This window comes from Myxine glutinosa, unplaced genomic scaffold (assembly GCF_964187855.1).
Source record: "Myxine glutinosa unplaced genomic scaffold, kmMyxGlut1.1 SCAFFOLD_927, whole genome shotgun sequence".
In the NCBI taxonomy this organism is placed as follows: Eukaryota; Metazoa; Chordata; class Myxini; order Myxiniformes; family Myxinidae; genus Myxine; species Myxine glutinosa.
The window spans coordinates 122,661-149,863 of record NW_027617022.1 but is presented as its reverse complement, the minus strand read 5'-3'; the positions used below and the strand labels follow the sequence as shown (position 1 = coordinate 149,863).

At 46.2% G+C, this 27,203-nt stretch overlaps 1 protein-coding gene across 3 annotated transcripts in view; it reads right to left on the bottom strand.

The window, feature by feature from the left end:
* Positions 1–318: 318 nt before the first annotated feature.
* Positions 319–27,203, bottom strand: part of LOC137424729 (ubiquitin-conjugating enzyme E2 A) — a 32,096-nt gene continuing 5,211 nt past the window's right edge. For all 3 annotated transcript variants that reach the window (XM_068112483.2, XM_068112485.2, XM_078769019.1), the window contains exons 2-6: positions 7,410–7,490; positions 4,075–4,100; positions 1,515–1,604; positions 1,329–1,417; positions 319–1,150 (exon numbers count right to left, since the gene is read on the bottom strand). In XM_068112483.2, the coding sequence (XP_067968584.1) occupies positions 1,022–1,150; positions 1,329–1,417; positions 1,515–1,604; positions 4,075–4,100; positions 7,410–7,490 (415 nt within the window). In that variant the 3' untranslated portion in view covers positions 319–1,021. The remainder of the gene's footprint in view (positions 1,151–1,328; positions 1,418–1,514; positions 1,605–4,074; positions 4,101–7,409; positions 7,491–27,203) is intronic.

Here is a 27,203-nt window from a genome sequence, read left to right as displayed (position 1 = left end):
AAGATGACCTGTGACCTCAAAATCAATAGGCTTCTTCCTTATGTCCAACTATACCTTCTATACCAACTATACGTTACGTGAAAATCGAATTTAAATTGTGACCTGTAGGCGACTGACAGACAGACAAATAGACAGATAAACAAACACTCAAACAGACAGAATGACACACAAGACCAACCAAAATACTTGAAAAATCTTCGATTTTGCAAGTAATAAATACCGGACTCATGGCGAACTGCACCGGAAGGGATGACAGAAGGAAGACAGGGAGATGCAAGATCAAAAAAAAGTATAATAGGGAAGTAATGTCAGACTAAGTTCGCATCAAACCAACAGATTTATTTCCCATTGGTCAGGAAATTGTACAGCCAATGATCCAAAGTGCCAAAGATGCAAGGAAAGACCATGCCTGGGGGCTTGTAAGGGAATGTCAGGGTGAGCAGAAGGGAATGAAAACCACCTTTATGAGAGTTAAAGAAAGCAGCGGGGCCTTCTTCAACGTGCACCAGGCGATGTACTTATCAAAATCACTTAGTAACCACTGCCTCTTTCCTCGTATCATACCATCCCCTTGCCCATACCCTCATCACAACACCCTATTGACCAAATTTGGGCAAGACGTCTTAAAAGGTTACTCAAGTGGCAAGGAGCTTTACGTGCACAGCAAACGAGACAAATCAGTAATAACATACACAATAAACTGCTGAGGTTAAGATTACCTGATGTGCCTACATGATGATATAAAACAAAAGTAAAGTTCCAATGATCTTGCCAAAGAACGTTTGGATGAATAAACTGTCAAAACTCAGGATGGAAGGGGTCGTTTCAAGAGCGATTTGCTTTGTTTGAGGAAGGAGACCTTACGGAGTGCTAACGGTTTAGCTACAAATTGCACTCCTAATGCTTAACTCCATGAATAGGCAAAAATATAAGATGGGGGCTCGAGGGCACAGTAGCCCGAGCTAGGCAAAGATCTTGGGGGCACTAGGTGCCTGGAGAGGATGACGAGTTGCCGAAAAGGTTACGAGTCCTTCCAGCTCTGCTCGACCACAGCCGAAACCTTCTTCTCGTATTCACGCTTGTTCTCTTGGTACAGCTGGGCGGCCAGGCTGTTTGCCGGACTGTTCGGGTTAGGCTCGTCCAGGAGAGACTGTGAGAGCCGGAGGAGGGGGAATGACAGCAGGTGATCATACAAACGTTTTTGCCAGCAACCGTGGCATGCAGCTGCAGAAATTTAAGCTCAGCTGTCTTGGAGGAATGGATAAGGTACAAAAGCATTCCTCGACATATAACTATCCGCTGAGTAGTAACCAAACGAATCAATGTACCTGAATGGAGGTGAGGATTGAGGAAACATCATATGTTGGACTCCAGCGATTCTGCAGAATGTCCAAACAAATACTGCCGTCGGCATAAACTGGGGAACAAGGCAAACAATGATCAGTGGTGCTCTATGCTATGAGTGGGGCCTCAACCCCATCCCCTTCGCAATCCGCCACCACTCGAGTCCTCACCGTTCGGGTGAAACATCTTCGATACAAACTTGACAGTCGGTGGCTTGTTGGGGTACTCCTCCGTGAATTCCAGTGTCAGCTTAAAAGTGCCTGCCACAGATGTCAAATAAATTAATTTAGAGCAGTATATAAAATATTAGTACAAGAAGATAAAGTACACTGTACCACATGTTTCCACCCACATTTAGTCATTGCACTGCCTAGCCCTAGGAGGTACGCACACTCCCCTCTAACCCATCTAGCCTGGGTTCAAATCTCGACCCAGCTATAAACTGCCAACCCGGTGTTTCACAGGCAGGGTGATTCATCAATGTGTGTGCCGTCCCTCGGATGGACATTAAACTGGGCATCACGTCTGCCAGCATTACTTGGTGGACATTAAAGATCCCACGGTGTTTTTCGCAAATAGTAGACGAGCTATCGCCGGCACCATAAACAAATTACAAATTCCTGCCCTAACCTTAGTCAAAGGTCAGGCCTGGCCAACCAGTTCGTGAAAGACGGGCTAAAAACTTCCCCCAGGCCAACCCCACAAGAGCGTTGGCATGATCGTTGGCTTTAAATAAGTAGATTATTGCAATTCTTGTCCTTTTTGATTGAAGAGGGATCAAAACGTCATTTCACCAACAGGTTTGCTATGTCTACTAGCACAAATAACTCGGTGGTGGCTTTGTTATTTTATACTAGCACAGATTATTTAATTATTAGATATCAAGTCTCACCTACACCCTCCATGCCAAATACCTTTCTTCAAATTCCGCAATCACATAGGAATGTTGTACATACTAACCCAAAGCTTGTCTGTTGCCTTATAGCCTCCATCTCCTCCACAAGCCTCGACTCTGGACACCAAACATAAATCCCAATTTGGCGTGCATCGCAACTCCTTAGTTACTCTTTTCTCCTACTTTTGACATAACTTCCATGGCCAGTCCAATGTCGTTCTTCCCCTCATTCCTTCAAGGCAGCAATTCAACTGCATCCCATGCTTGACTATTACTTGCATGTTCATCTCATGTCTGTCGTGTCCTTTCTCATTCACGGTAGGTGTATATGCTTTCCGTCTTGCGTAGTTTTGCTAATCCACGAGTATTAATATCTATAGTTAGAGAGCCACAAGTCCACCTGCAGCAAGAAAGTGAAAAGCCATATGTCTGTTTTCAGTTAAGAAATTAAATGATGTTCAGGGATTTTACAGAAGCGTAGTGCCACGGAAAGTGAACTGTTGGAGCTATGACCAAATGTGGTAAGTTACATTCGGTGACATTGTACAAATGTAATTCCACAGTGAAGAGCTGAAAAGTGCAGAGACATACCATCACAAAAGTTTTCCCATCTTTGGAGGCGAGCTCAAATTGCTCCATCAAGAACATGCCGTGAGTGACATTGCCGATAAGAAGTGTGAGTCTACAATTTTCTAGGCAGAACCTTCCTTAAAAATTGAACCCAACCCGCCCTCTTCCTCCTGCTCTGACAACCCAAACTAAACATATGGCCATGATCATGGGGAATCCCTCTCTCCCCCCTAACCCAAGCCCTAACCCAAGCACTAACCCAAACTTAACCAAACTCCACCTAGGCATGTCAAACAAAATTCCCCCCAGATATGAAACAAACGCTATAGTCAGAGAACATGCAAGGGCCTTGACATATTATTCCCTTTAATAACCATCATCCTTCATTCTTTATTTACAATTACAACTAGAAATTGTTGCTTATTCTGAAGAACGAGCCTGAGGTTATACGGTAAATATATGAAATGTTTGTGCCATATTTGAATGATGTTTGTCACCACCCTGACAACAAAAATGTTTTTGTTTTTTATTTACAGAGTCAAGGCTCATGGAAGAGCAAGAACACTGAATGGATGGACCAGGATGCAACAGAACAAAAGGAACAGTAGAGAGAGGGGAAAAACACCGAGCAGGGTTGAGGGACAAAATAGAGGGAGACTTGGACAAATAAGGGATGTGGGAAAGAATAGATCATAGGATGTGAACACGATGGATATGGCTGCAAACTCTGAATCACGGAAGTGAAAGGAAAAAAAAAACTGTGTGATTCTGGGGAGAGGTGGGGGGTGGGGGGGGGAGGGGAGGGAACAACACGGAAAGAGGTGGAATTCTAGGGTAGAAAAGATCATTGTTGTGGTTGGGGGGAGGACCTGAAGAAACATACAGGCAGTAGAGAGGTGGGAAGTAGGAAGAATGGAATGTACAAACAAGAGGAGTAAGCATAATGAACGACTCGGGTAAGCATAATGATGAAACGTGAAGACTGAGAGTAGACATCCTGAATAAATGGAGTGAAGCAATTGGTTTTTCGTTTGGTAGAGGTGATTTCACACAAAATAAAGCCATGACAAAAGAGTGCAGGCCAAAGTTAAACAACTTGTCAAATGAGTCGCAAGTGCAACCTTGATCAATTAGATCTGGGTTGATCTTAAGGCCTCATATAACCCACTGCCAGATATCTCCCCCCACCTGTGTGTGGGCCACCTTACTGGTGAAGAATAAATGAGTCAAGAATGTTGACTCGTTTATTGTATCATGTCACTCACCATCCTCAAATGGAGTTCCCTCGGGCCTGTGAAAAGATGGCAGTGTTAGTAATAATTACGGGAACAGCAAAGAAGATAAATAAATAAATAAACGAAAACCCTGATATAAACTGGGCAATTATCTTTCGTTTGGTAGATAATTGTGGCCAGGGTGTTGGCAAGAAGTATATTGGTTTCAAGTATTAACCACGCATGGGGTATCTTAGATAGACATTTCAAAAACGGAAAATGCCTTTAACACCGCACAAATGATTTTCGTATCAAAGTTTAGAAAAATCAAAACAGGTGGAAATTGAACTACGCAGGTGAATCGAGATGTTCACCGACTTAAACGACCAAGAAACCCTCATAACTTTCATGTGACGTCGACGTAAAGAAAGCCGCGATCGTTTGACACACGTAAAGAAACCTGGTGAACTTACTCAAGCAGAAATGTGACAAACCTCTCCATTTTGGACTCGAGCCACGATAGGAATGAATCACCACATTTGATGCAAATTGATGACAACAGTGACTTTCAGACTTACTGTCACGACGCGGTTAATTGCAACACACGCCTTCAGTGTTGGTTCTTTTCAGTATAGAAATGGCACAGTTCGATGCAAGTATTGTACATCGATGGAGTGCGTTTAAATGCGACACAAATAAACGCTATATCAAATGTAACGAAGCCGGCAATATTAAAACCCTGTCTTTGCCCACGGACAGTTGTATGTGGCCTTTTCGCGTGCTCGTTCTTTTAATGATGTACAGTATATATACGAGTACATCAAACAGCCACTCAAGGTCTCTTCAATGGCAATTGCCTTACTCAGAATATTGTATATCCTGAAAAGAAGCCAATAAGACAGAATAACAGACCAGACAAACCAATATACTTGAGAATCTTCGATTTTGCAGGTAATAATGCCATGATCAACACCTATTCAAATAATCTGACACCGGAATGATTTTTTTAATCGTTTTTTGCCCCCATCTCTCAATGGCATCACTCAGAAATAAACTCAGAAATAAATAAACTCAGAAATAAACTCATCACTTTCTGAATCACTCAGAAAAATAAAAAATTCTCAGATGCATATCTTCACCAAAATCGAATCATTTCGTCCTTGTCACATACGCCACCTCCCCACCAAATTTTGGCCGAATACGTCCACAACCTTTTGAAATATCTTGTTCACAGATAAACAAACAAACAGACAGACAGGGGTTAAAACATAACCTCCATCCACCTTTGGTGGCGGAGGTAACTAGAACGATACTCAGTAGAGAGCATACCACTGCCAGGTGAACAATTTACGTTTTGTATCCCAGAGTAGACCAGAAAATCACAATACACAATCACATTTAATCAAAATCATCCGTCCACAACTTTTTGAGATATCCTGCTTTGTATCGTTTTTGGCCCCAACTCCCAATGGTGAAGAATCTCTTTAAAAAAATTATACTAGCCGGATCTCGATCTTCACCAAAATTGAATCGATTCTTTGTCACACGCACAACCTGTCCACCAGGTTTCGTCCAAATCCATCCATAACTTTTTCAGATATCCTGCTATATGTTGGTTTTAGCCATACCTCTCAATGGTGAGGCATCACTTAAAAATTAAATAATTCTCATATCCGAATCCACATTCAGATCTTCACCAAAATCGAATCTATTAGTCCTTGTCAAACACCCGACCTGTCCACCAAGTTTCATCCAAATCCGTCCACAACTTTTTGAGATATCCTGCTATATATAGTTTTTGGCCCTGTCTCCCACTGGTGAAAAATCACTTTAAAAATTCTAATGGCCGGATCGGGATCCGAATCTTCACCAAAATCGAATCGATTAGTCCTTGTCACACGCTCAACCGGTCCACCAGGTTTCATCCAAATCCGTCCACAACTTTTTGAGATATCCTGCTTTGTATCGTTTTTGGCCCCAACTCCCAATGGTGAAGAATCTCTTTAAAAAAATTATACTAGCCGGATCTCGATCTTCACCAAAATTGAATCGATTCTTTGTCACACGCACAACCTGTCCACCAGGTTTCGTCCAAATCCATCCATAACTTTTTCAGATATCCTGCTATATGTTGGTTTTAGCCATACCTCTCAATGGTGAGGCATCACTTAAAAATTAAATAATTCTCATATCCGAATCCACATTCAGATCTTCACCAAAATCGAATCTATTAGTCCTTGTCAAACACCCGACCTGTCCACCAAGTTTCATCCAAATCCGTCCACAACTTTTTGAGATATCCTGCTATATATAGTTTTTGGCCCTGTCTCCCACTGGTGAAAAATCACTTCAAAAATTCTACTGGCCGGATCGGGATCCGAATCTTCACCAAAATCGAATCGATTAGTCCTTGTCAAACACCCGACCTGTCCACCAGGTTTCATCCAAATCCGTCCACAACTTTTTGAGATATCCTGCTATGTATCGTTTTTGGCCCCATCTCCCAATGGTGAAGAATCACTTTAAAAATTATACTAGCCAGATCCGGATCTTCACCAAAATTGAATCGATTCTTTGTCACATGCACAACCTGTCCCCTGTCCACCAGGTTTCGTCCAAATCCATCCATAACTTTTTCAGATATCCTGCTGTATGTTGGTTTTAGCCATACCTCTCAATGTTGAGGCATCACTTAAAAATTAAATAATTCTCATATCCGAATCCATATTCAGATCTTCACCAAAATCGAATTGATTAGTCCTTGTCACACACCCAACCTGTCCAACAAGTTTCATCCAAATCCGTCCACAACTTTTTGAGATATCCTGCTATATATAGTTTTTGGTCCTGTCTCCCACTGGTGAAGAATCACTTAAAAAATTCTACTAGCCGGATCCGAATCCGGATCTTCACCAAAATCGAATCATTTCGTCCTCGTCACACACACAACCTCTCCGCCAAATGTCGTCTGAATCCGTCCACAACCTTTTGAGATATCTTGTTCACAAACAAACAAACAAACAAACAAACAAACAGACAGACAGACAGGGATGAAAACATAACCTCCCTCCACCTTCGTTGGCGGAGGTAAAAAAGGAGAAGTAGAGGAGAGAAAACAAGTTGCCTCTAACTCGAGTTATGATCTGCAAAATGATTTTCAAAAGGGCACATGACCTTTGACCTGTTGAACCCAAAATTGAATCGGTTAAGCTTTGTATCAGCATTCCATACTTGTGCCAAGTTTGGTTAAAATCCATTCAGGTGAATTGGGTAATGCTCACAAGTTATCGTGGCAACGATAACGGACAGACGGAGTGAAGCACGGACGAACAACCCAAACATGTAATGCCTCCGGCTTCCGGCTGCTGAGACATAAAAATATTTACCCAAAGATGACCGCATTCCAAAGCATAATGTTGTTCTCGCTGGGTGCGCCGCTGACTCCGGCTGGGGGATCCTCTTGAAGCCTGCCATAAAACACATAGTGGGTATCAAGTAAGGTTCTATACATACGATCGGTGTTGAAGTACAAACAGACTACCATTCTTCACATGTATCGTGGGACCATCATCATTTGGCTGCCATGCATGCAATTTTGAACACGATAAGGGCAAATAGTTGAAGCAAGGAATCAAATGGAGCTACACTTGCCCAAATTAAGCTAAATAATGATCTGAAGAGACTCTTTGCAACATGCAACATGTGCCTATGTACTTCAACATATCAATTGCAAAGCGATATGTGGAAGGAAGAGCGTTTTTTTTTTTTGTATACTGAATCGAGGCTCGTGAAAGAGCTGACATTTACTTCACAAACAAATCAACCAGACAAACAAAATATATAAAAAGAGGGAGCGGAAGACAAGATGGGGAGGGAGGGGAAGCACACAAACACAACATTTGAGAGCAGGGAGATGTGTGGAAGGGCGAGGGCTTGGGGGGGGGAGGCGTGGGAAGGGGGGGAGGAGGGAGAAGTATAAAACACAAGGACACCAAGGACTTCCAAGACAGAAGTTGGTATTTCAAAAAAGTGGAATTGGGGTGAAATTAGCGGGGGTAGAAAAGATCAAGGTTTTGGATGGGGGAAGATAAGAGATGGTGGTGAACAGCTGTTTTAAAGACCTGGAGGGAGGAGTGGGATTGAAGAGAGTGAGGGAGTTTGTTCCAGAGGTGGGAGAAAAGAGGAATGAAGGAGTGAAGGTGAGCAGAGAGTCTTGATTTTGGTAGTTTGACCATAAGAGGGTTGCAGGCAGTTCTTGTGCGACCTGTAGGAATATTTGCGGGACAGGGCCCAGAGAGAGCTGGGGGGGGGGGGGCAAGGCCAGAGAGGAGTCGGTAGAAGACAGAAAGACCACCAACCTGCCTGCGGTGAGTGAGTGAGAGGCCCTTGGAGTTAGCTTCATCGCGGGAGATTCCAATGATTCTGAATGCTTTGGTTTCAACAGCGTGAAGACGAGCTAGGTGTGAGGCAGGAGCACCAGCCCAGAGGGGAGAGCAGTATTCCATTGAGCTGCGGATGAAAGCCTTGTATGTGGCGAGGAACTCAGGTGTGCCAAGGAAGGACTTCGCACGACGGAGGATGCCCAGCCGGTGACTGGCTTTGGAGGCCAGATTTGAAATGTGGTTTTCCCAGGAACACACTCCATCAGCTTGAACAACTATATATTATGATGACAGTATCATCATTGGGACCGCATGATTGGGGTTCGTGCCTCATATACCATTTTAACCTCGTCTAAGTCTTTCACGAAATGGTTGGCCAGGTCCGACATCGGTGGCAGCCGGTTAGGCCTCAAAGTTGGCCAGGGTGCTGGCAAGAACTCACCTACTGTTATTCAAAACACTGTGGGACCTTTAACATCCATCGGGCACTAACGCTTGCAAACAGGTGCCCCAACTTAACATCCAGCAGAGGCATGGGTATTCTGATGCAACGGTCTGCATGCAAAGCACCAATCTGAGAGGGTTTGTCGCCGGGTCGAGTGTCGAACAAACATAAGATGGCGCTACCTCTGCACCAGCCTGCTGGACAGCTGTAATGCCTAATAGTATTGGACATTTATCCCAAGTGTTAGTTTACGATCATTTGACAGCGGGTTTTGGGGATGTTTGATATCCTGCAATGTCAAACAAAAATAAATAATGCAATCAAAAATAAATTAACTCTTTATCATCATTCACTAACAAATCGGAGCAAATCAGAAAGCAAATCGGATTCGCCAACGGTGCAGACAATTAATGGAATAATTTGTAGAATTGGAAGCAGTGAAAGAGTGGAGCTGCTTCTTCTTGATGACTCATTGTTGCTGTTGTTGTTGTCGTTCTAGTTCATGCATGCCAGGTGCATCTAATTTCATGTCAAAATATATGCGGTTGTGGTAGCGTCATATTCACCACTGTAGTAGAGGCAAATGCCAAAAATACCCTCCTGTAATATGAACAAATTTAGTTTATGAATTACATTAAATTTTGGTGGGAATGCCATCCAGGGGGTAACTTTGCATAATATAGCGATAGTTAAATCCCATATTGCATGTATTAGAATAAGTGTAAGGTAATTTCATTGCGATATAAAATATGAGCCATTATATAATAATAATAATAATAACAATAATAATAATAATAATAATAATAATAATACATTTATTTTGTACTAGGGCATGCCCGTACTATATCTATATCTAAAATTATATCCCCCCCCTCTATTTACATGAAATGGTTTGGTCCAAAGCGAACGGCTTGCGAGTACGGTGACAATCCCCCCCCCTCTATTTACATGAAATGGTTTGGTCCATTCGCAAAGCCAAAGCGAACGGCAGTTACGAATCGCAGTTACGATGAATCGCAAAGTAGTTTTAATTAGTTTTAAAACATAGTTTAACGCCAACATAGTTTGCCAACGTGAAATAAATGAATACGCTCTCAAATGTGCCGTCCGAGGCAGAGTCTGTTCGGCACGTTCGGCACACGTGATAGCTCGCTGCTCTCTGATTGGTTGAATCGTTTTTTGGACATAGCTCGGTAACTACTTGTCCGATTAATATGAAACCTTGAAAAGGCACATCCTCGGGTCCCCAGCAATATACCTGGCAAGTTTCAAGTATATCGGACCGGTAGTTGTCGAGAAACAGCGGTCGCATACACACACACAGAGATTACTGGAATTATAGATAGATAGCGCTTTTCAAGAAACCCAAAGACACTTTGACATAGTACGTAAAACAAAGATTAAAAAAGACAAAAATACATAATTAAATAACCAAATTGCCACCCACAATAGGTATTTTTTTGGTTGTTTGTTTGTTTGTTTAAAGTCTTATGATTATGTTAGTATGATTCTACATGCTGCCCCCCTGGGGGGGGGGGGGGGGGGAGGAATGAATATATATATATATATATATATATAAATATATATATATTAGGGTGGGCTTCAAAAAAGCAAAATGCAGATTTTCTCCGGGACATGGTCTATTTTTGTTCCTTTTGGTGTCAAAGGAAACCACACCAAATTTGAATGGAATCAAATAATATTTAGGGGTGCCACATCAGTGATGAATTTTCCCCCATGCAAAAATAGGAATTCCCATTTTTTGGGCTGTATATACACAAAATAAATACATTATTATATATATACATTAAATATAATATTAAAAATAAATATATAGTAAATATACATTAAATAATAAATATACATAAATACACATTATACATTATATATATACAATATATTATACATACAGTTTTGAGACTTCCTATGATCACTATCTGGGCAATTTTCATGCATGTTTTGTACAGGTTCCCGGGGTCAGGGGTACGCTTTTTTAGTGTGTAATATGTAGGCCTAACTTATTGACTGTGGCTCTTTTGTAGAGAGTGACCCTGTGGAGTAAGAATTAACAGGATTTTACCCACATTCTTGCTTATTTTTCAGATATGGCATGTGCTAGTACCAGTGTTTCATTGAAAACTCGGGCTCAGGATAATGTGTATCTCATTGGGTCCACTTCTGGAGATGCCATCAAAGGTGCCAAGCTCCCGACTGTGCATCAATCTCTTGTCCTGTTTTTCCATCACCTGAAGAAGGAGAATCGCACTGCCCGGGAGAGTGCGACCCTCACCATTGAAGAGGTTGTGAAGTTCTGGGAAAAAGCTCACCTACCTACAACGACGAAGCAGCACTGCATCCATCGTTTGGAGAGGCTATATGAAGAATGGAAGAGCCTCCAAAAAGGTGCAAAGCGGGGTGGTGCGACCCAAGAGAAAAAGGAAGCATCCTTCAAGGCCTCCTTGGAGAAGACGTTTGATCTTAGGCATGCAGATTCGGAGGCCATAATCACCAACCCCGAGGACAGGAAGTTTCTTCACGATCAATTCTCAGAGAGGAAGGCTTCAATGGGATCTGTAGACACTGTGTTGGAAGCAAAAACGTTCTTGTGTGTTTGAAAGATCAGCAGCCACGAGATGATTATCGTGAACTCCTAGAACTGACTGTCATCTACATGGGAGGAATCCCACCTCGTGGAATCCGGATCATGGCTCCAGGAGCAATGCACAGAGCCAGATGGATGGCAAAAGCACTATATTCACTACAGGTGTTCATGTTTCGGTCAGAGGTCCACTTGACACTTCGAGAGGCGAGAGAACTCCGAGCCTTCAACATTTTTGTCTGCCTTGTGTATGTACAGGCTTGGTTTTGGGCTCCACAAGCTATTGAGGCTCCCCTGAATGACATTAACCTCTTCAAGAAGTTGGAAAAGTTTGAACAAATCAATCAGAAGATGGCTCAGGCAACCTTGAAGGCACTTGGCCGCCACACGTGGTACATGAGCCCAGTACTAGTGGCATTTGCATTCTTTGACACCAGAATTGACAAAGAAAGCAAGATCAATACGATTGAAGCATTGAAAAATGACGGTGAAAACCCCTCTCCAAAGAGACCAGCTATCAAACGAGGAACCGTCCTGTCAATCGCTGGCCTCATAACAAAACACACCAAGCATTTCTTCAGCATCCTAGGGACCCCAACTGATTGGATGGATAAGGATCCTGGTTCATGGGAGCAAGAAACCAGCTTTCAGGAAGCAAAGAAAGCCGCCAGTGGCTTAGTCGTGGTGAACGACAGGGCAGAAAGGGGTGTCGCATTGATACAAGACTACAATAAGCTCCTTACAAAGGATGAAGAGCAAAAGCAAGCTCTGCTCCAAGTTGTTGCTGCTCACAGGAAGATGTACCCCGATGCCAAGAAGGCAACAGTGGTGAAACAGGCCCAGAAATAGGAGTTACATTTCTCATTATATTTGGGTTTTTTAATATTATGTGATATGGTGTCTCTTCATTTTATGAACTGAACATTTGGATTGTTATCATTGAATTTGAGTTTTCATAGCAATATAGTGCTATTTGTGCAGCTATTGTAACTTGTGTTTGCTAGAATACAAAGAAAGTGAGTGGAGGGTGGATTTTCATAAAACAAACTTCTGGTTTTGCTTTCGATCCATATATAGAAAAGTTTTGTAGACACCTTTAGTTTGAAGGCTGATGTGGCACCCCTAAATAAAATCAGATTGCTTTCATATTTGGTGTCTTTTCATTTTGGAACAAAAGGAACAACATAAAGCCATGTCCCAGTAAATATTTAAAAAAAATTATTTTGAGCACCACCCTAATATATATATATATATATATATATATATATATATATATATATATATATACTAGCAGAAGTACCCGGCATTGCCGGGCGGAGGAGGGGAGGGGGAGGGGGAAGGGGAGGGGAGGGTGAGGGGGAAGGGGAGGGGAGGGGAACGGGGGGGGGGGTAGCGAGCCCCTTGGCAAAGCGAGAGCGATTTTTTTTTTCATAGCATCATAGCGTCATAGCGTTCATAGCGTTTCATAGCGTCATAGCGATTTTTTTTTTTCATAGCGTCATAGCGTCATAGCGTTCATAGCGTCATATCGTTCATAGCATCATAGCGTTCATAGCGTTCATAGCGTTTCATAGCATCATAGCGATTTTTTTTTTCATAGCGTCATAGCGTCATAGCGTTCATAGCGTCATAGCGTTCATAGCGTCATAGCGTTCATAGCGTCATATCGTTCATAGCGTCATAGCGTTCATAGCGTCATAGCGTTTCATAGCGATTTTTTTTTTCATAGCGTCATAGCGTTCATAGCGTCATAGCGTTCATAGCGTCATATCGTTCATAGCGTCATAGCGTTCATAGCGTCATCACGTGATCGCTCTGAGCGAATCAGCGCCCACCTGCTCTGATTCCGTTGATTCCGTGCGCTGAAATGCGCTGAGGTAAATATTAATAAAAAAATATGGATCGTCAAATATTTTGAGTTCGGCCATGTTCGTCCCAGGCTCAATGGCCATGTCTATGCCAAATATCAAGCACGTAAGCCTCTCCGTTTAGGAGTCTATCGGTAACATTACACACACACACACACACACACACACACACACACACACACACACACACACACACACACACACACACACACACACACACACACACACACACACACACACACACACACACACACACACACAAACTGTGTTTTATTTATTTATATATATATATATTGTTGCGAATATGGAATTTGGCCTCCATATCCGCTTGTAAATATTCCCCTATTTCCCCAATACTCCCCAACTATCCCCAATCCCCCATTCCCTAGTCCCATTGTCTGTAAACAACAATCAGTAGAGCCGACCTTCCCCTTTTTCCCCCATTAAATGTCGTGCCCAGGTCCACCGCATCTCACGTAGACAACTTTCGGACATCTTGCTAGTTATTCTTAGTCTATGTCAGTTAAGGACTCCTTTCCATTAATTCTGACTCTTCGTTGCACCAGAATGTGATTATATGGCACCAGTAGTGAGTTTAGGACCTTTCCCATACCTCCTTCCATCTTCTTCCCCAAACAACAACAACAACAACAACTACAGCTACAACAACAACTACAACCACGGCGCGCGGGGGGGAGTGTGCGTCCTCCCACCAGCTCGGTTAGCCGCCATGACCATGCGCTCCACGGGGTTACCACGAAGGGGCTGGCTGTCAGCTCCTCGTCAAGGGCGGAGCCTGGTAAACCCCCCGCACGCACCCAATGAGAAGCAACGTGCCGATTCCACGAGGCGGAGCTAACGAGCCGAGGGCGTGTCACTCCCCGCCGGATATACGAAGCGACTCACCGGATGTGAGGTCAGATGCGCCCCCAGCTTGAGACGACAAGACGCCACCTCGAGCGCTGTGAGACCTCCCGCATCTCTGGACCGGACCGAGTCGATTCTGTCCCTGAGCCCAGGTGCACCTGGAGCCATCGATCCTGCCTTTCCTAGCCATCAATCCCCGTGTGAGTCAGCCTTTTGTCCCGTTTATCTGTCGTCTGTTGGGGTTAAGATAAGATTGTGTCTAAGTGCTTGTCTTTCTATGCTGTACCTCTCGTCCCTGTAATCTGACCTTCCGAACGAATATAATCTCCTCCGGAGGTCTTGAGAACCGTATCCATGGTGTCGTGTCATTTTAATCCCAGCCGTGTGTCTTTTCCTTCATTGACCTAGCGTAGCGCGATTAGTCAACGTTCGGGTATAATCGGGTAACTTGTGCAGACGTGGTCATACCAAACCGCTCGGTAAATAACATCTAAGCCACGTCTGTAACAATTGGTGTCGAGGAGTGGAATTCGAACCCGGGACTAAATTTATTAGGCCCAAATTTGTAGTAGAATCAATTCGGAGCGCGTTTCCCGCGCGAAATTATAACGGCGAAATTTGAATTTGTTTTACGAAAATAAAAACCCGAATTTTGAAAGTCGCGCTATGGCAGACCAAGACAGCTGGGGTCCGGTAGGGGAGAGTGAGGCAGGGTCGGTCCAGGACCAAATTGAGGGACGTGAGGAGAGCGAAGCAGCGAGGGTAGCAAACGCACAAAATGGCGCCTCGCTGGTCACCGCGCCCGCGACCGTAGCAGCGCCGCCGATGGATTGGGGCCTATTTATGGAACAAATAAAGGCGCTCATGGTCCAGACAGGTGAAGACCTGAGGAATGACTTGGGGGGCCAAATGGGGGTAATGGGGAACCGGATGGAGGCTCAGAGTGAGCAATTGGGGGTAATGGGGAACCAAATGGGGGTAATGGGAAACGAAATGGGGGTAATGGGAAACGAAATGGGGGTAATGAGGGACGAAGCGAGGGGTACCGGTGAGGGATTAGACAAGAAATTAGAGGGGTTAGACAATGGGATAGAAGGGGTGAAACATGGGTTAATGGGGGTAGAAAATAGAATGGCTGCCCAGGAGAATCAGATAGAGGGAGTGAGAAATGGGTTAATAGGGTTAGAAAACAGTATGGAAGGCAAATTGAGGGACATGAGGGACCAAGCGGAAAGGGAAGTTAACCAAATGGGGCAGCAGATAGAGGGGGTCAGAATGGGGGTAGAAACCAAACTGGATGCTCACAGGGAGGAAATGGAGCAGATGAGGGTGGCATCTGGGCAGGAGATGCAAGTGATGGGAGAGGAGATCAGAAGAGGAGTGAGTGAGGAGGTCGGAGGAGTGCGCGAGGAGGTCAGGCACTGTAAGGAGCACATGGAGAAGGAGGTGAGAAAGGGGACTGTAAAGTTACAAGGGGGCATAGAGGACCTGACGCAGGAGGTGGAGCAGCTGACGGTGGGACAAACGGAGTTAGTGGAGCAGGTTCAAAGGAACACTGCGGTATTAGGTTTAAAAGCGACACAAAACGACATAAAAAACGACTTGATAGCGACAAAGAGGGAATGTCAGATGGTACGTGAGGGACTGACAACGAGGTTGGACGAGGTGATAGAGGTAATGGAGACGAAGGACCGGCAGGTGAGGACGCACCTGGAAACGGTCAAGGTAGCCTTAGAGGATGAGCTTGAGGAGACGTACCGGGGAATGAAAGAGGTGAAGCAGAAACTAGAAGAAGTGGAAGAAGGGATGAGCGAAATTAAGAAGCGACGGAGAGGGGATAAGAAAGAAATAAAAGAGGAGATAAAAGAATTGGTCCAAAGTCTGTGTTTGGATCGTGATGATGTGCTCATTAACCGGATGAGGGATTCGCAGGTGATGGAGGAGAAGCGAAGAGGAAGAGGACCCGGTGTAAGTGGTGACCAATATGGTCGTGCGTATGATGCGCCAGGGGATTTAATAAGCTTGGGGGTCGAGATAGACCCGGGTGTTCGTGAGAGGCCGTTGGTGAAGTGTGCGACAGGTCTGGTGTGCGAAAGAGGAGGTGTGCGAGAAAGTCCGACTCTGGGGTGTGTGAGGAAAAAGTGCGTGCCAAGGAGTGAGGGTGCTGGCGAGAGTGATTCGGTCGTAGCGCGTGTGCGAGGGAGCACATGGAAGCGTGGTGTGGTGAGTGTTACAGAGGGTGTAACGGGAGAGTGTGCGCGAGAAAGGTGTGTGACGGACAGGTGCATGGGGAAAGAGTGTGCTGTCAAGAGTAAGGGTGAGTGCGTGGTCAAGAGTGGAGGTGAGAGTAGTGAGAGTGACAAGGAGAGTGAGCTGGTTGTGACAGGTGAGCGAGGATGTACACCTGGGATGGAAGGATGCACACCTGGAATGGTAGAGCGTGAGTGGGAATGCACGCTGGAATTGGTAGTGAGGCACGTGGTTGGGTGTGCGAATGAGAGCACACCTGTGATTGTCACAGAGGAGGTGACCGAGGAGGGGGTGCGAAGAGGTGTGTTGGTGAGGTGTGCTACCAACGAATGTGTGCCAAAGTGTTCGGTGGTCAGGTGTGTGACCAAGGCTGTGAGTGGAATGAGGGTACCTGGGTGTGTAAGGAAAGGTATGAGCAAGCAAGGGGTAGCATATGCATGTAAGAATCCAGGTGAAGCATCGACGGTAACCAGGTTAGAGGTTAGGTCGACTTTTAGCCGAAGCGGGCCCTCGGTGCGTGCCGGGCCTCGCTTTGAACGGCCGCGTCCAGGCTCCACTAGGTGGAGCGGGCAGCTGGATAGGAAGGGTCGTCATGGCGACCACGTTTTGTGGAGACGTGCCGGCAGGTCGAGATCGGGACATTGGATGGCTCCACGCCGAGGTGGTGCGTGGGATCTCGGCCCGGGTAAGCCCCCGTCCCTGCCCCGAATGCCGGACGCATCCAGCCGCCGGCACAAAACAACCAGCATTCATTGCTCGGCTTTACGAAGCCGGGCTTTGGACAGGAATTGGCGCACCAAGAGGCATTAGTGAGGAGACTGGGTGATGAGGTTAGTGTTTTGGCCCCAAAATTAGAGAAAAACAAAATTTGATGATTGGCAAAGGATTGGCAGAGTGATGATTGGTAATGGTACAGTGATTGGCAGATGATTGGCAAATTTTTGATTTGTGGAAATCTGATGTGCAAAACTGGTAGTGAGCGATGGGCCCGGTGGGTAAGGGGGGCATCCCTGCCACCCTTCCCATATGTGGGGGCAAAGGAGCAATAGCTTATGGGGTGTATGGCAGTGAAAACTAGCCCGGGTGGGTTAGGTTATATGATAGGGCCCTAGAAGATGACATTAGGTAACGTTAAGTTTAGTTAGTGACTGATACCTGTAGTGGGGACGCAGGTAGTTTAGTGTGGATGATAATGACGAGGGAGCGCAATAGTTTAAAGGGACGACTGGGACGCGCAAGTTTCAGAAGGGAGTAGTTAGATGAGATGATGCTGTGTGAGGATGGAACAGGTGTGATTGCACAGGTGTGCAACTGGACAGGTGTGTGGAGTAGTGTGTGAGTAGTGAGTGTTGTGGATCAGCGCGAATGCGCTTGGGGAGAGAAGGGTGCAGGTGGCACCAGGTGTGAGAGCACAGGTGTGCAAGTACAGGTGTGTGGAGAGAGTTGGAGTAAGTGGTACGGAGTGGTGTGCATGGTGCGAAGGTGTGGATGGGGGAAGAGTGGACCCCTTTCACGAGTACCCGGGGCGGGTAGTATAAGTGTTAGGTAGAGGGTATAGGTAAATTGTGGTTGGAAATTGGCATTTGTGGTGCGGTTGCAGAATGGTGTTGTGAATGGGTGCATTAGTGTTGTGGAAATGGCTGGGCGTGTAGCCTGTTAGTGTGTGTAGTTGGTTGGGCACTCCACCACTGTGAGGATGTCGGCCAGGTGGGGCCGCAGGTGGGCTCTGGGAGCCGGTAGAGTTGTGGATGGGGCCCGAGGATCCGGAGGACGGACCCGGGTAGCCCAGTGCCAGAGAGGGCACCGAGTGGGGAGAGAGCCAGAGGGCCTTCCCCAGGTAGTTAGGTTAGGGTGAGGAGCAGGTAAGCTCGGAGGCAACTGCAGTGGTGGAGGTGTGCAGGTGGGTAGACCCACTGGGAGAGGTACACGCCACAGCCCAGAAATTGTGCGAGGGCACCGGGAGATGAATCGGGGGAGTGAGACCCCAAATTGAAGAGCACCACAGTTTGGCCAATGGGAATTGGTTTTTAGAACCCATAGAGTAAGAGGGCCAATGGTTTGGCCGGAGAAAGACCCCGGGTAGTGTAAAGTTGTTAAAGTCATTTTAGTCCGGTTGCCAAATCCAATTTTTTGGCTGAACCTGGAAATTTTATGCAAAGTTTTTTTTTTTATTGATTTTGGTAGCCTAGGGTCTACTCTTTCAGAATCTGCCGGGTGCACTCCGTGCACCCTTGAGCGTTTTGAGAAATTCAAGATGGCGTCCAAGAAAAGTCCGGCAGAAGTATGACTGAACCTGGAAATTTTATGCAAAGTTTTTTTTTTGATTGATTTTGGTAGCCTAGGATCTACTCTTTCACTGAGAATCTGCCGGGTGCACTCCGTGCACCCTTGAGCGTTTTGAGAAATTCAAGATGGCGTCCAAGATGGCTGTCGTTTCAGATAACTCCCTATAACTCCGGTAGTATTTGACCTAGGATGATAATTTTGGTGTCTAACCGTATGTTTTGAGGGGCAAGGTATCCATTGAAACCATTTATTTGACTGGTTGGGGATTGCATCATATAGAAATGCAATATGGCCGCCAATATGGCTGCCATCTATCTATAATTCCAGTAATCTCTGTGTGCATGTGTGTGTGTCTGTGTGTCTGTGTGTTTGTTTGTCTGTGACCGCTGTTTCTCGACAACCACGGGTCCGATATACTTCCCTATTACTGCAACTAATATACTGCAACAAATGCTTCCCTATTTCTTTGCCGCTGGCCATGTGCATTATGCAAGGTATGGGTTGTGCTACCTAAGGGCAATGGAAGCCCTCCCAGAAGAGGTACTAGTCCGGTTCATGAAAGGGGAGCATGTGATGAGGCACCAGCGCGGGCTATGGAATGGCCTGTGGAGTGATATGTTTATAGAAACTACTTTCATGAGATATGGCCATGCCCCAAATGGCATCATAGGAATAACATTGAAGCCGGATACGCTCAAGGTCTGGGCATTTAGTCTTCATACATGTAGTACTGTGGAGGCTGCTCTGGACGAAATGCTTGGAGACTCTGGAGACCAAGGAAGTGAACATAAGGAAGAAAAGAAGGCACGGATAGAGAATGACAACAAGGACCGAGAAGCCATAAGGAGGAAGCTTCAAAAATGTATCGATCCACTTGATCCCGAGAAACATCCACAGGATCTAGTGAACATTGCAACTGGTCTACATGGAACCCCGGCAGTGAATGTGCAGGACGCTGTGCAGAAAGGATTCGAACAGATGTGCGAATTTGGAGAGAACTTACCTGATGGCTTACATGAAACAATTCACAAGACCGTGACTACCATGGTGGCTACAAAGAAACATGTGAATGTGGGAGGTAGTAAAGTGTACGACATGAATGTCATCTACTCCAGGGTCATAGGCCAACAGTCTAGAAGTGGGCGTGATGTTGACATAAAAGATGTCCTATCCTACGAATTGGCCCCAGTACCAACGTCTATGTTTGACCCCACAGGAGAAATGAGAGCTGCAACATCAAAGTCTTCCTTAAAGCGACAGCTTCTGGTTGAGGTATCTGCTCGGACAACAGCAAGTGAAACTTCAGTAGTTGTGATTGATGGTTCAGCCCTACTCTGGGTGATTCCTTGGCCTGCAGAGGGCACCACTACACACTACGCAAACAACTTGAAACACGCCATTGCCAAGAGACTAAAAGTTGGGGACGTTCACCTAGTGTTCGATCGGTACTACGATTACAGTACTAAGAGTGTCACCAGAAGTGCTAGGGCCACTGGAGTTAGCCGAGTCCACGAGCTGCAGTTGAACACCAAGTTACCACCTCAAGAGACTGTGTTGACGGTGACCGAAAACAAGAAGCAGTTGATAAACCTGATTGTCAAACTTCTGATTGAAGACGAGTCATTCCATGAATACACCCAAAGCCACAAGTTGATAGTGTTTGGTGAGGACGCTGCCCCATTTGAGATCAGCCATGGTGGTGTAGTGATCAGAAGGGCGGACCTTTCAACTAGTCATGAGGAAGCGGACAATATCATTGTCCAACAGGTGCTGCTGTCTGCTCGAAATAATGAAGAGAGTGATATAACTGTGATATCCGATGACACTGACGTTTTCATTCTCTTGCTTCATTATTATCACGCTGGAAGCATGAAAAATCGTATCACCATGGAATCACCAATTAAGGAACGAACAGTCATTGACATTGGAAAAACCGTAGAGAAGCATGTGTCTTTTGTGAATGAACTCCTGCCAGCCCATGCTCTTACTGGGTGTGATACGGTAGCATGCTGCTATGGGGTTGGCAAAGGTACTGCATTGAAGGTTCTGAAAGATGGTCACTCACTGTCACTTTTAGGGGTCATTGATTCTCCCATAGAATCAGTGATTGCGCAGGCAACCACATTCATGTCAGCCTGTTACGGTCAATATTCTATGAGTAAATCAATGTCCGAAACACGCTGGAAGATGTGGGCATCCAAAACGGGTCGGGCCTCCGCGGTACCACCAAAACTTTGTTCCCTTCCTCCTACAAGTGAGGCATTTAAAGAGAATGTAAGAAGGGCCCATCACCAAGCCATTGTGTGGCGTTCACTGGAAGACAGCAATCCACCTGAACTTGATGCAGAAATGTACGGATGGGTAAAACACTCGAAACTGAAAACGCTACAACCGGTCCTCCTTCCCGCAAATGTTGAACTCGCCCCAGAAACTGTCATGCGTATGATCAGATGTGGATGCAAGAGTGACAACCCCTGCAGAACGCTTTCTTGCAGCTGCAAGAAGGATGGTTTGAAATGTACAATATTCTGTGCTTGTTATGCTGCAGGTTGCAGCCAGACTCTTACTTAGCATTTTAATTCAATTGAACAATGTCACAGATTCTTGTGATGTAATTCATATGCATCTGTTTTAATCACTTAAATGGATTCTTTGTCCACGAAACATATGGATAGACACCAAAATTATCATTCTAGACCAAGTGAATGTATTTGAATAAAAGTGAATACAAGTGAATTTGTTTGTTTTTGTTTGAAATTTGTAATTTTGCAGCCATATTGGCGGCCATATTGCATTTCTATATGATGCAATCCCCAACCAGTCAAATAAATGGTTTCAATGGATTCCTTGCCCCTCAAAACATACGGTTAGACACCAAAATTATCATCCTAGGTCAAATACTACCGGAGTTATAGGGAGTTATCTGAAACGACAGCCATCTTGGACGCCATCTTGAATTTCTCAAAACGCTCAAGGGTGCACGGAGTGCACCCGGCAGATTCTCAGTGAAAGAGTAGATCCTAGGCTACCAAAATCAATCAAAAAATAAAACTTTGCATAAAATTTCCAGGTTCAGTCATACTTCTGCCGGACTTTTCTTGGACGCCATCTTGAATTTCTCAAAACGCTCAAGGGTGCACGGAGTGCACCCGGCAGATTCTCAGTGAAAGAGTAGATCCTAGGCTACCAAAATCAATCAAAAAATAAAACTTTGCATAAAATTTCCAGGTTCAGTCATACTTCTGCCGGACTTTTCTTGGACGCCATCTTGAATTTCTCAAAACCATCAAGGGTGCACGGAGTGCACCCGGCAGATTCTGAAAGAGTAGACCCTAGGCAACCAAAATCAATCAAAAAAAAAACTTTGCATAAAATTTCCAGGTTCAGTCATACTTCTGCCGGACTTTTCTTGGACGCCATCTTGAATTTCTCAAAACCATCAAGGGTGCACGGAGTGCACCCGGCAGATTCTGAAAGAGTACATCCTAGGCAACCAAAATCAATCAAAAAAAAAACTTTGCATAAAATTTCCAGGTTCAGTCATACTTCTGCCGGACTATTTAGGAAATAGTTAGGATTGATGAACCTGTCGCACCATACGCAGCCACTTACCTGTGGTGATGATGATGACTCCACACCTGTGTTTTCTTTGTTCTGTGTGCAGGAAATGAGAATTGCTGTGAGGATTTGTGAGACGCATCACGACGTGGATGAGACATTGGGGTGATTCCATCTCTCCCTCCTTAGGAGGGACTGATGATGAATTGGTGATGGCAAATTATGATGTTGAGTTGGAGATGGAAAATTTTGAGGAAAGTTGGAAATGGCAAATTTGATTGGTTAGGAGGGAGAGAAGACGAATTTGGTTTATGGGAGGAACGGGGAAGACAGTAGGGATGTTTGTTGATTTGTAAAGTTGATGTTTATGGGTAGTGTTGTGTTTTGTGGATACAGTAAGGGGTAAGGGAGGGGCCATGTAGGTTACCTGGTGGGGTGGGGGGGCGTACGGTAGGAACGTACCTGTCTCACCTGGTTCCCATGTGCCCCCAGTGTGCATTACCTTCCATTGCGTGCGCTTCTGCGCCCTTACCACCTTACTCACTTGTCTGCTTCCTTTTATCTCCCACCTCCGAGGATCTGGCTTTGGGGTAGAGAGAGAGGAGAGAGAGGTGCTGGCTTCGCAGTTGTGGGCCTGCACTTTCGCTGTTTGCTGCCTGGATCGATACACCATATGGACCGCAATGTTTGTGGCCACCCACCATGGACCGCAGTTCTTATGCGGCCAAGCACCACCCATGGATGGACCTATGGGTCAACGTGGCACCTATGCCATACAAGGTGAACCACTAACAGTTGGCCCCCTGACGGCCACAATAGAGAAATGGACGCGGTTGGCGCCTTTCTTTATTTTTGAAAGAGGCAAGAAGGCCAAGTGCACCACACGAAGGCAAGACCAGCGGCAGAACATCGGCCGGCTGCGACACCACACAATGATTCATAAACACTTTATTGGTGCACCGGATGGTGCTCACTGTGTGATGGGGTGGTGCTTGATGCTTGGAAGGGGTGCTCTGCACATTATTAAAGGCCGTAGGCCACAGAGCACTCGTGGGTTGGTGTATCGATGCTGGCATGCGTGCTCTCTCTATGCATAACATCTGCATGTGTCCCTCCAAAAACAGGTCCTGGATCGTAGTGTAAATAGCAGCGTAGTCTTGTAAATAATGCTCCCTACCGGCTGTATGTTTAGTTTGAGGATTCTTTCCGGATTCGGTTAGCCTGTGGGTGTGTTTCTGTGAGGAGAAGGGTGCAACGTCGCAGGGGGACATATTTACTCATTTGTGAATATCTGTAAAACTGTCGCACTCAGGGTAGAGTTAATAGTAGAGGGAACTACATTGCGTGCCACACTAAAGTAGGTAAAAATTTATCGGGTCGGGCCGCCCCGAGGGTAGAGAAGGGTGCAATGTTGCGAATATGGAATTTGGCCTCCATATCCGCTTGTAAATATTCCCCTATTTCCCCAATACTCCCCAACTATCCCCAATCCCCCATTCCCTAGTCCCATTGTCTGTAAACAACAATCAGTAGAGCCGACCTTCCCCTTTTTCCCCCATTAAATGTCGTGCCCAGGTCCACCGCATCTCACGTAGACAACTTTCGGACATCTTGCTAGTTATTCTTAGTCTATGTCAGTTAAGGACTCCTTTCCATTAATTCTGACTCTTCGTTGCACCAGAATGTGATTATATGGCACCAGTAGTGAGTTTAGGACCTTTCCCATACCTCCTTCCATCTTCTTCCCCAAACAACAACAACAACAACAACTACAGCTACAACAACAACTACAACCACGGCGCGCGGGGGGGAGTGTGCGTCCTCCCACCAGCTCGGTTAGCCGCCATGACCATGCGCTCCACGGGGTTACCACGAAGGGGCTGGCTGTCAGCTCCTCGTCAAGGGCGGAGCCTGGTAAACCCCCCGCACGCACCCAATGAGAAGCAACGTGCCGATTCCACGAGGCGGAGCTAACGAGCCGAGGGCGTGTCACTCCCCGCCGGATATACGAAGCGACTCACCGGATGTGAGGTCAGATGCGCCCCCAGCTTGAGACGACAAGACGCCACCTCGAGCGCTGTGAGACCTCCCGCATCTCTGGACCGGACCGAGTCGATTCTGTCCCTGAGCCCAGGTGCACCTGGAGCCATCGATCCTGCCTTTCCTAGCCATCAATCCCCGTGTGAGTCAGCCTTTTGTCCCGTTTATCTGTCGTCTGTTGGGGTTAAGATAAGATTGTGTCTAAGTGCTTGTCTTTCTATGCTGTACCTCTCGTCCCTGTAATCTGACCTTCCGAACGAATATAATCTCCTCCGGAGGTCTTGAGAACCGTATCCATGGTGTCGTGTCATTTTAATCCCAGCCGTGTGTCTTTTCCTTCATTGACCTAGCGTAGCGCGATTAGTCAACGTTCGGGTATAATCGGGTAACTTGTGCAGACGTGGTCATACCAAACCGCTCGGTAAATAACATCTAAGCCACGTCTGTAACAATATATATTTATATATATATATATATATATTGTTACGGACGCGGTTTAGATGTTATTTACCGAGCGGTGGTATTGCCGCGACCTAACAGTTCCCCCGATTCTTCCCCAACTCACCCGATTCACCCAGACGTTGACCAAATCGCGCTATGCCAAATCAATGATGGAAAGGACACGACGACTGGGAAAGAGGAAACGATGCAAGGGGTACAGTTCTCAAGACCTCCGGAGGAGGGTATAATTACAGTGGTGGAGAAAAGGGGGTAGATTACACGGCAGAGTGAGGTAAAAGACACAGAAGAGATGGGCACTTAAATACAATCTTATCTATTCCCGGACAGACCACAGACAAACGGAACAAGGCTGACTTACACAGGGATTGATGGCAGGGAGGGACAGGTAGTTCGATGGCACAAGGTGCACCTTGGCTCGGGGACAGGATAAAGCACGGTCCAGTCCAGAAGATGCGGGGAGGCCTCACAGCGCTCGGAGGTGGTCTTGCTTGCTCTCCAAGCTCAGCGCGCATCTGACGTCACCTCCCTCTCCCTGCGCATGCTCAGCGGGGAGTGACACGCCCTCGGCTGGTTGGCTCCGCCCCACTGGGGCCGGTCCGCCGCTTCCATTGGGTGCGGGGGTTACCGGGCTCCGCCCTTGACGAGGAGCTGACAGGGAGCCCCTATTTGGTAACCCCGTCGAGCACATGTTCGATGGCGCCTCGCTGGGAAGGCCTGGTGCCCTCCCAACATCCCCCACCAACCAAGCCGGAGTGAGGACGCGCACTTCCCGCGCCCGCCGCTGCCGTTGTTGTTGTTGTTGTTGCTGAACCGTGAGGAAGAGCTGCGGGGAGGTATCGGGAGGTCCTAAACTTCCTAACGGTGCCATACAATCACATTCTGGTGCAACGAAGGGTCAGAATTAATGGAAACGAGTCCTTAACTGACATAGACTAAGAATAACTAGCAAGATGTCCTATAGTTGTCTTACATGAGATGCGGTGAACCTGGGCACGACATTTAATGGGGGAAATAGGGGGAGGTCGGGTCTACAGAGTGTTGTTTACAGAAAATGGGACTAGGGAATGGGGGATTTTTTTTTTTTTTTTTTTTTTTGTATACAAGATCGAGGCTCGTGAAAGAGCTAACATTAATCACACAAAAAGACAAACCGACACACAAAACACAAAAAACAAGGGGAGCGGTAGACAAGATGGGGAGAGAGGGGGAAGGACACAAAAGAGAGGGGGAAGGACACAAACACAACATTTGAGAGCAGGGACATCGGGAGGACTTGGGGGGAGGTGGGAGAGGATTAAAACATATGAACACTGCAAGGACTCTGGGGTGAATTACCGGGGGTAGAAAAGATCAAGGTTTTCGATGGGGGAAGACAAGAGATGGTGGTGAACAGCTGTTTTAAAGACCTGGAGGGAGGAGTGGGATTGAAGGGAGTGGGGGAGTTTGTTCCAGAGGCGGGAGAAAAGGGGAATGAAAGAGTGAAGGTGAGCAGAGAGCCTAGACTTTGGCAGTTTAACCAGAAGAGGGTTGCAGGCAGATCTTGTGCGACCTGAAGGAATATTGGGGGGACAGAGCACAGAGAGAGCTGGGGGAGCAAGGCCGGAGAGGAGTCGGTAGAAGACAGAAAGACCACCAACCTGCCTGCGGTGAGTGAGTGAAAGGCCCTCGGCGTTGACTACATCGCAGGAGATTCGCAGGAGATTGGGGATAGTTGGGAAGTATTGAGGAAATAGGGGAATATTTACAAGCAGATATGGATGGATGCAAATCCCATATCCGCAACAATATATATATTGTTACGGACGCGGTTAAAGATGTTATTTTGACCGAGCGGTGGTGTAACCGCGACCGAACAGTTATTCCCCGACTAATACCCGATTTGCCCCAAACTTTGGCCGGATCGCGCCACCGCTATTCAATCGGGAAAACTCTAAAGCGACCGAATGCAAAGAGGAAGAAGACGTACAGAAGAGTAATTGGATTTATTATTTACACATATAATCAAGAAGAAAGCAGTCACGTTTATTTACAGACGAGATTAGATACACAGTGCAACGCTAGCTTACCTACAGTCTTAATTAACCCAGGGACAGAACAAACAAGGACAGACTCACGCGGGGAATGATGATAGGACTGGCGGGAGATGGATGGCTGGCGGGATAGGGAGGTCCAACTCGTCCTGCAGCCGATCGACTTGTTGGGCAGCCGCCGCCCCTTCGCGGCCCTGCTCCAAACTGCCGTCCAGGCCTCACGCTGCTGTGGCTGCAGTTTCGGTGGCTCCAGCTGCAGTAAATGCAGTTGCGGTGGCTCGAGCTGCAGTAAGTGCAGTTTCGGGGGCTCGATCTGCAGCTCAACTCTGGACTTCTCTCGGACTCAACTCCTTGGACTCCCTCTCGTCTCTCTGTAAAAGCTCATCTCTCCTC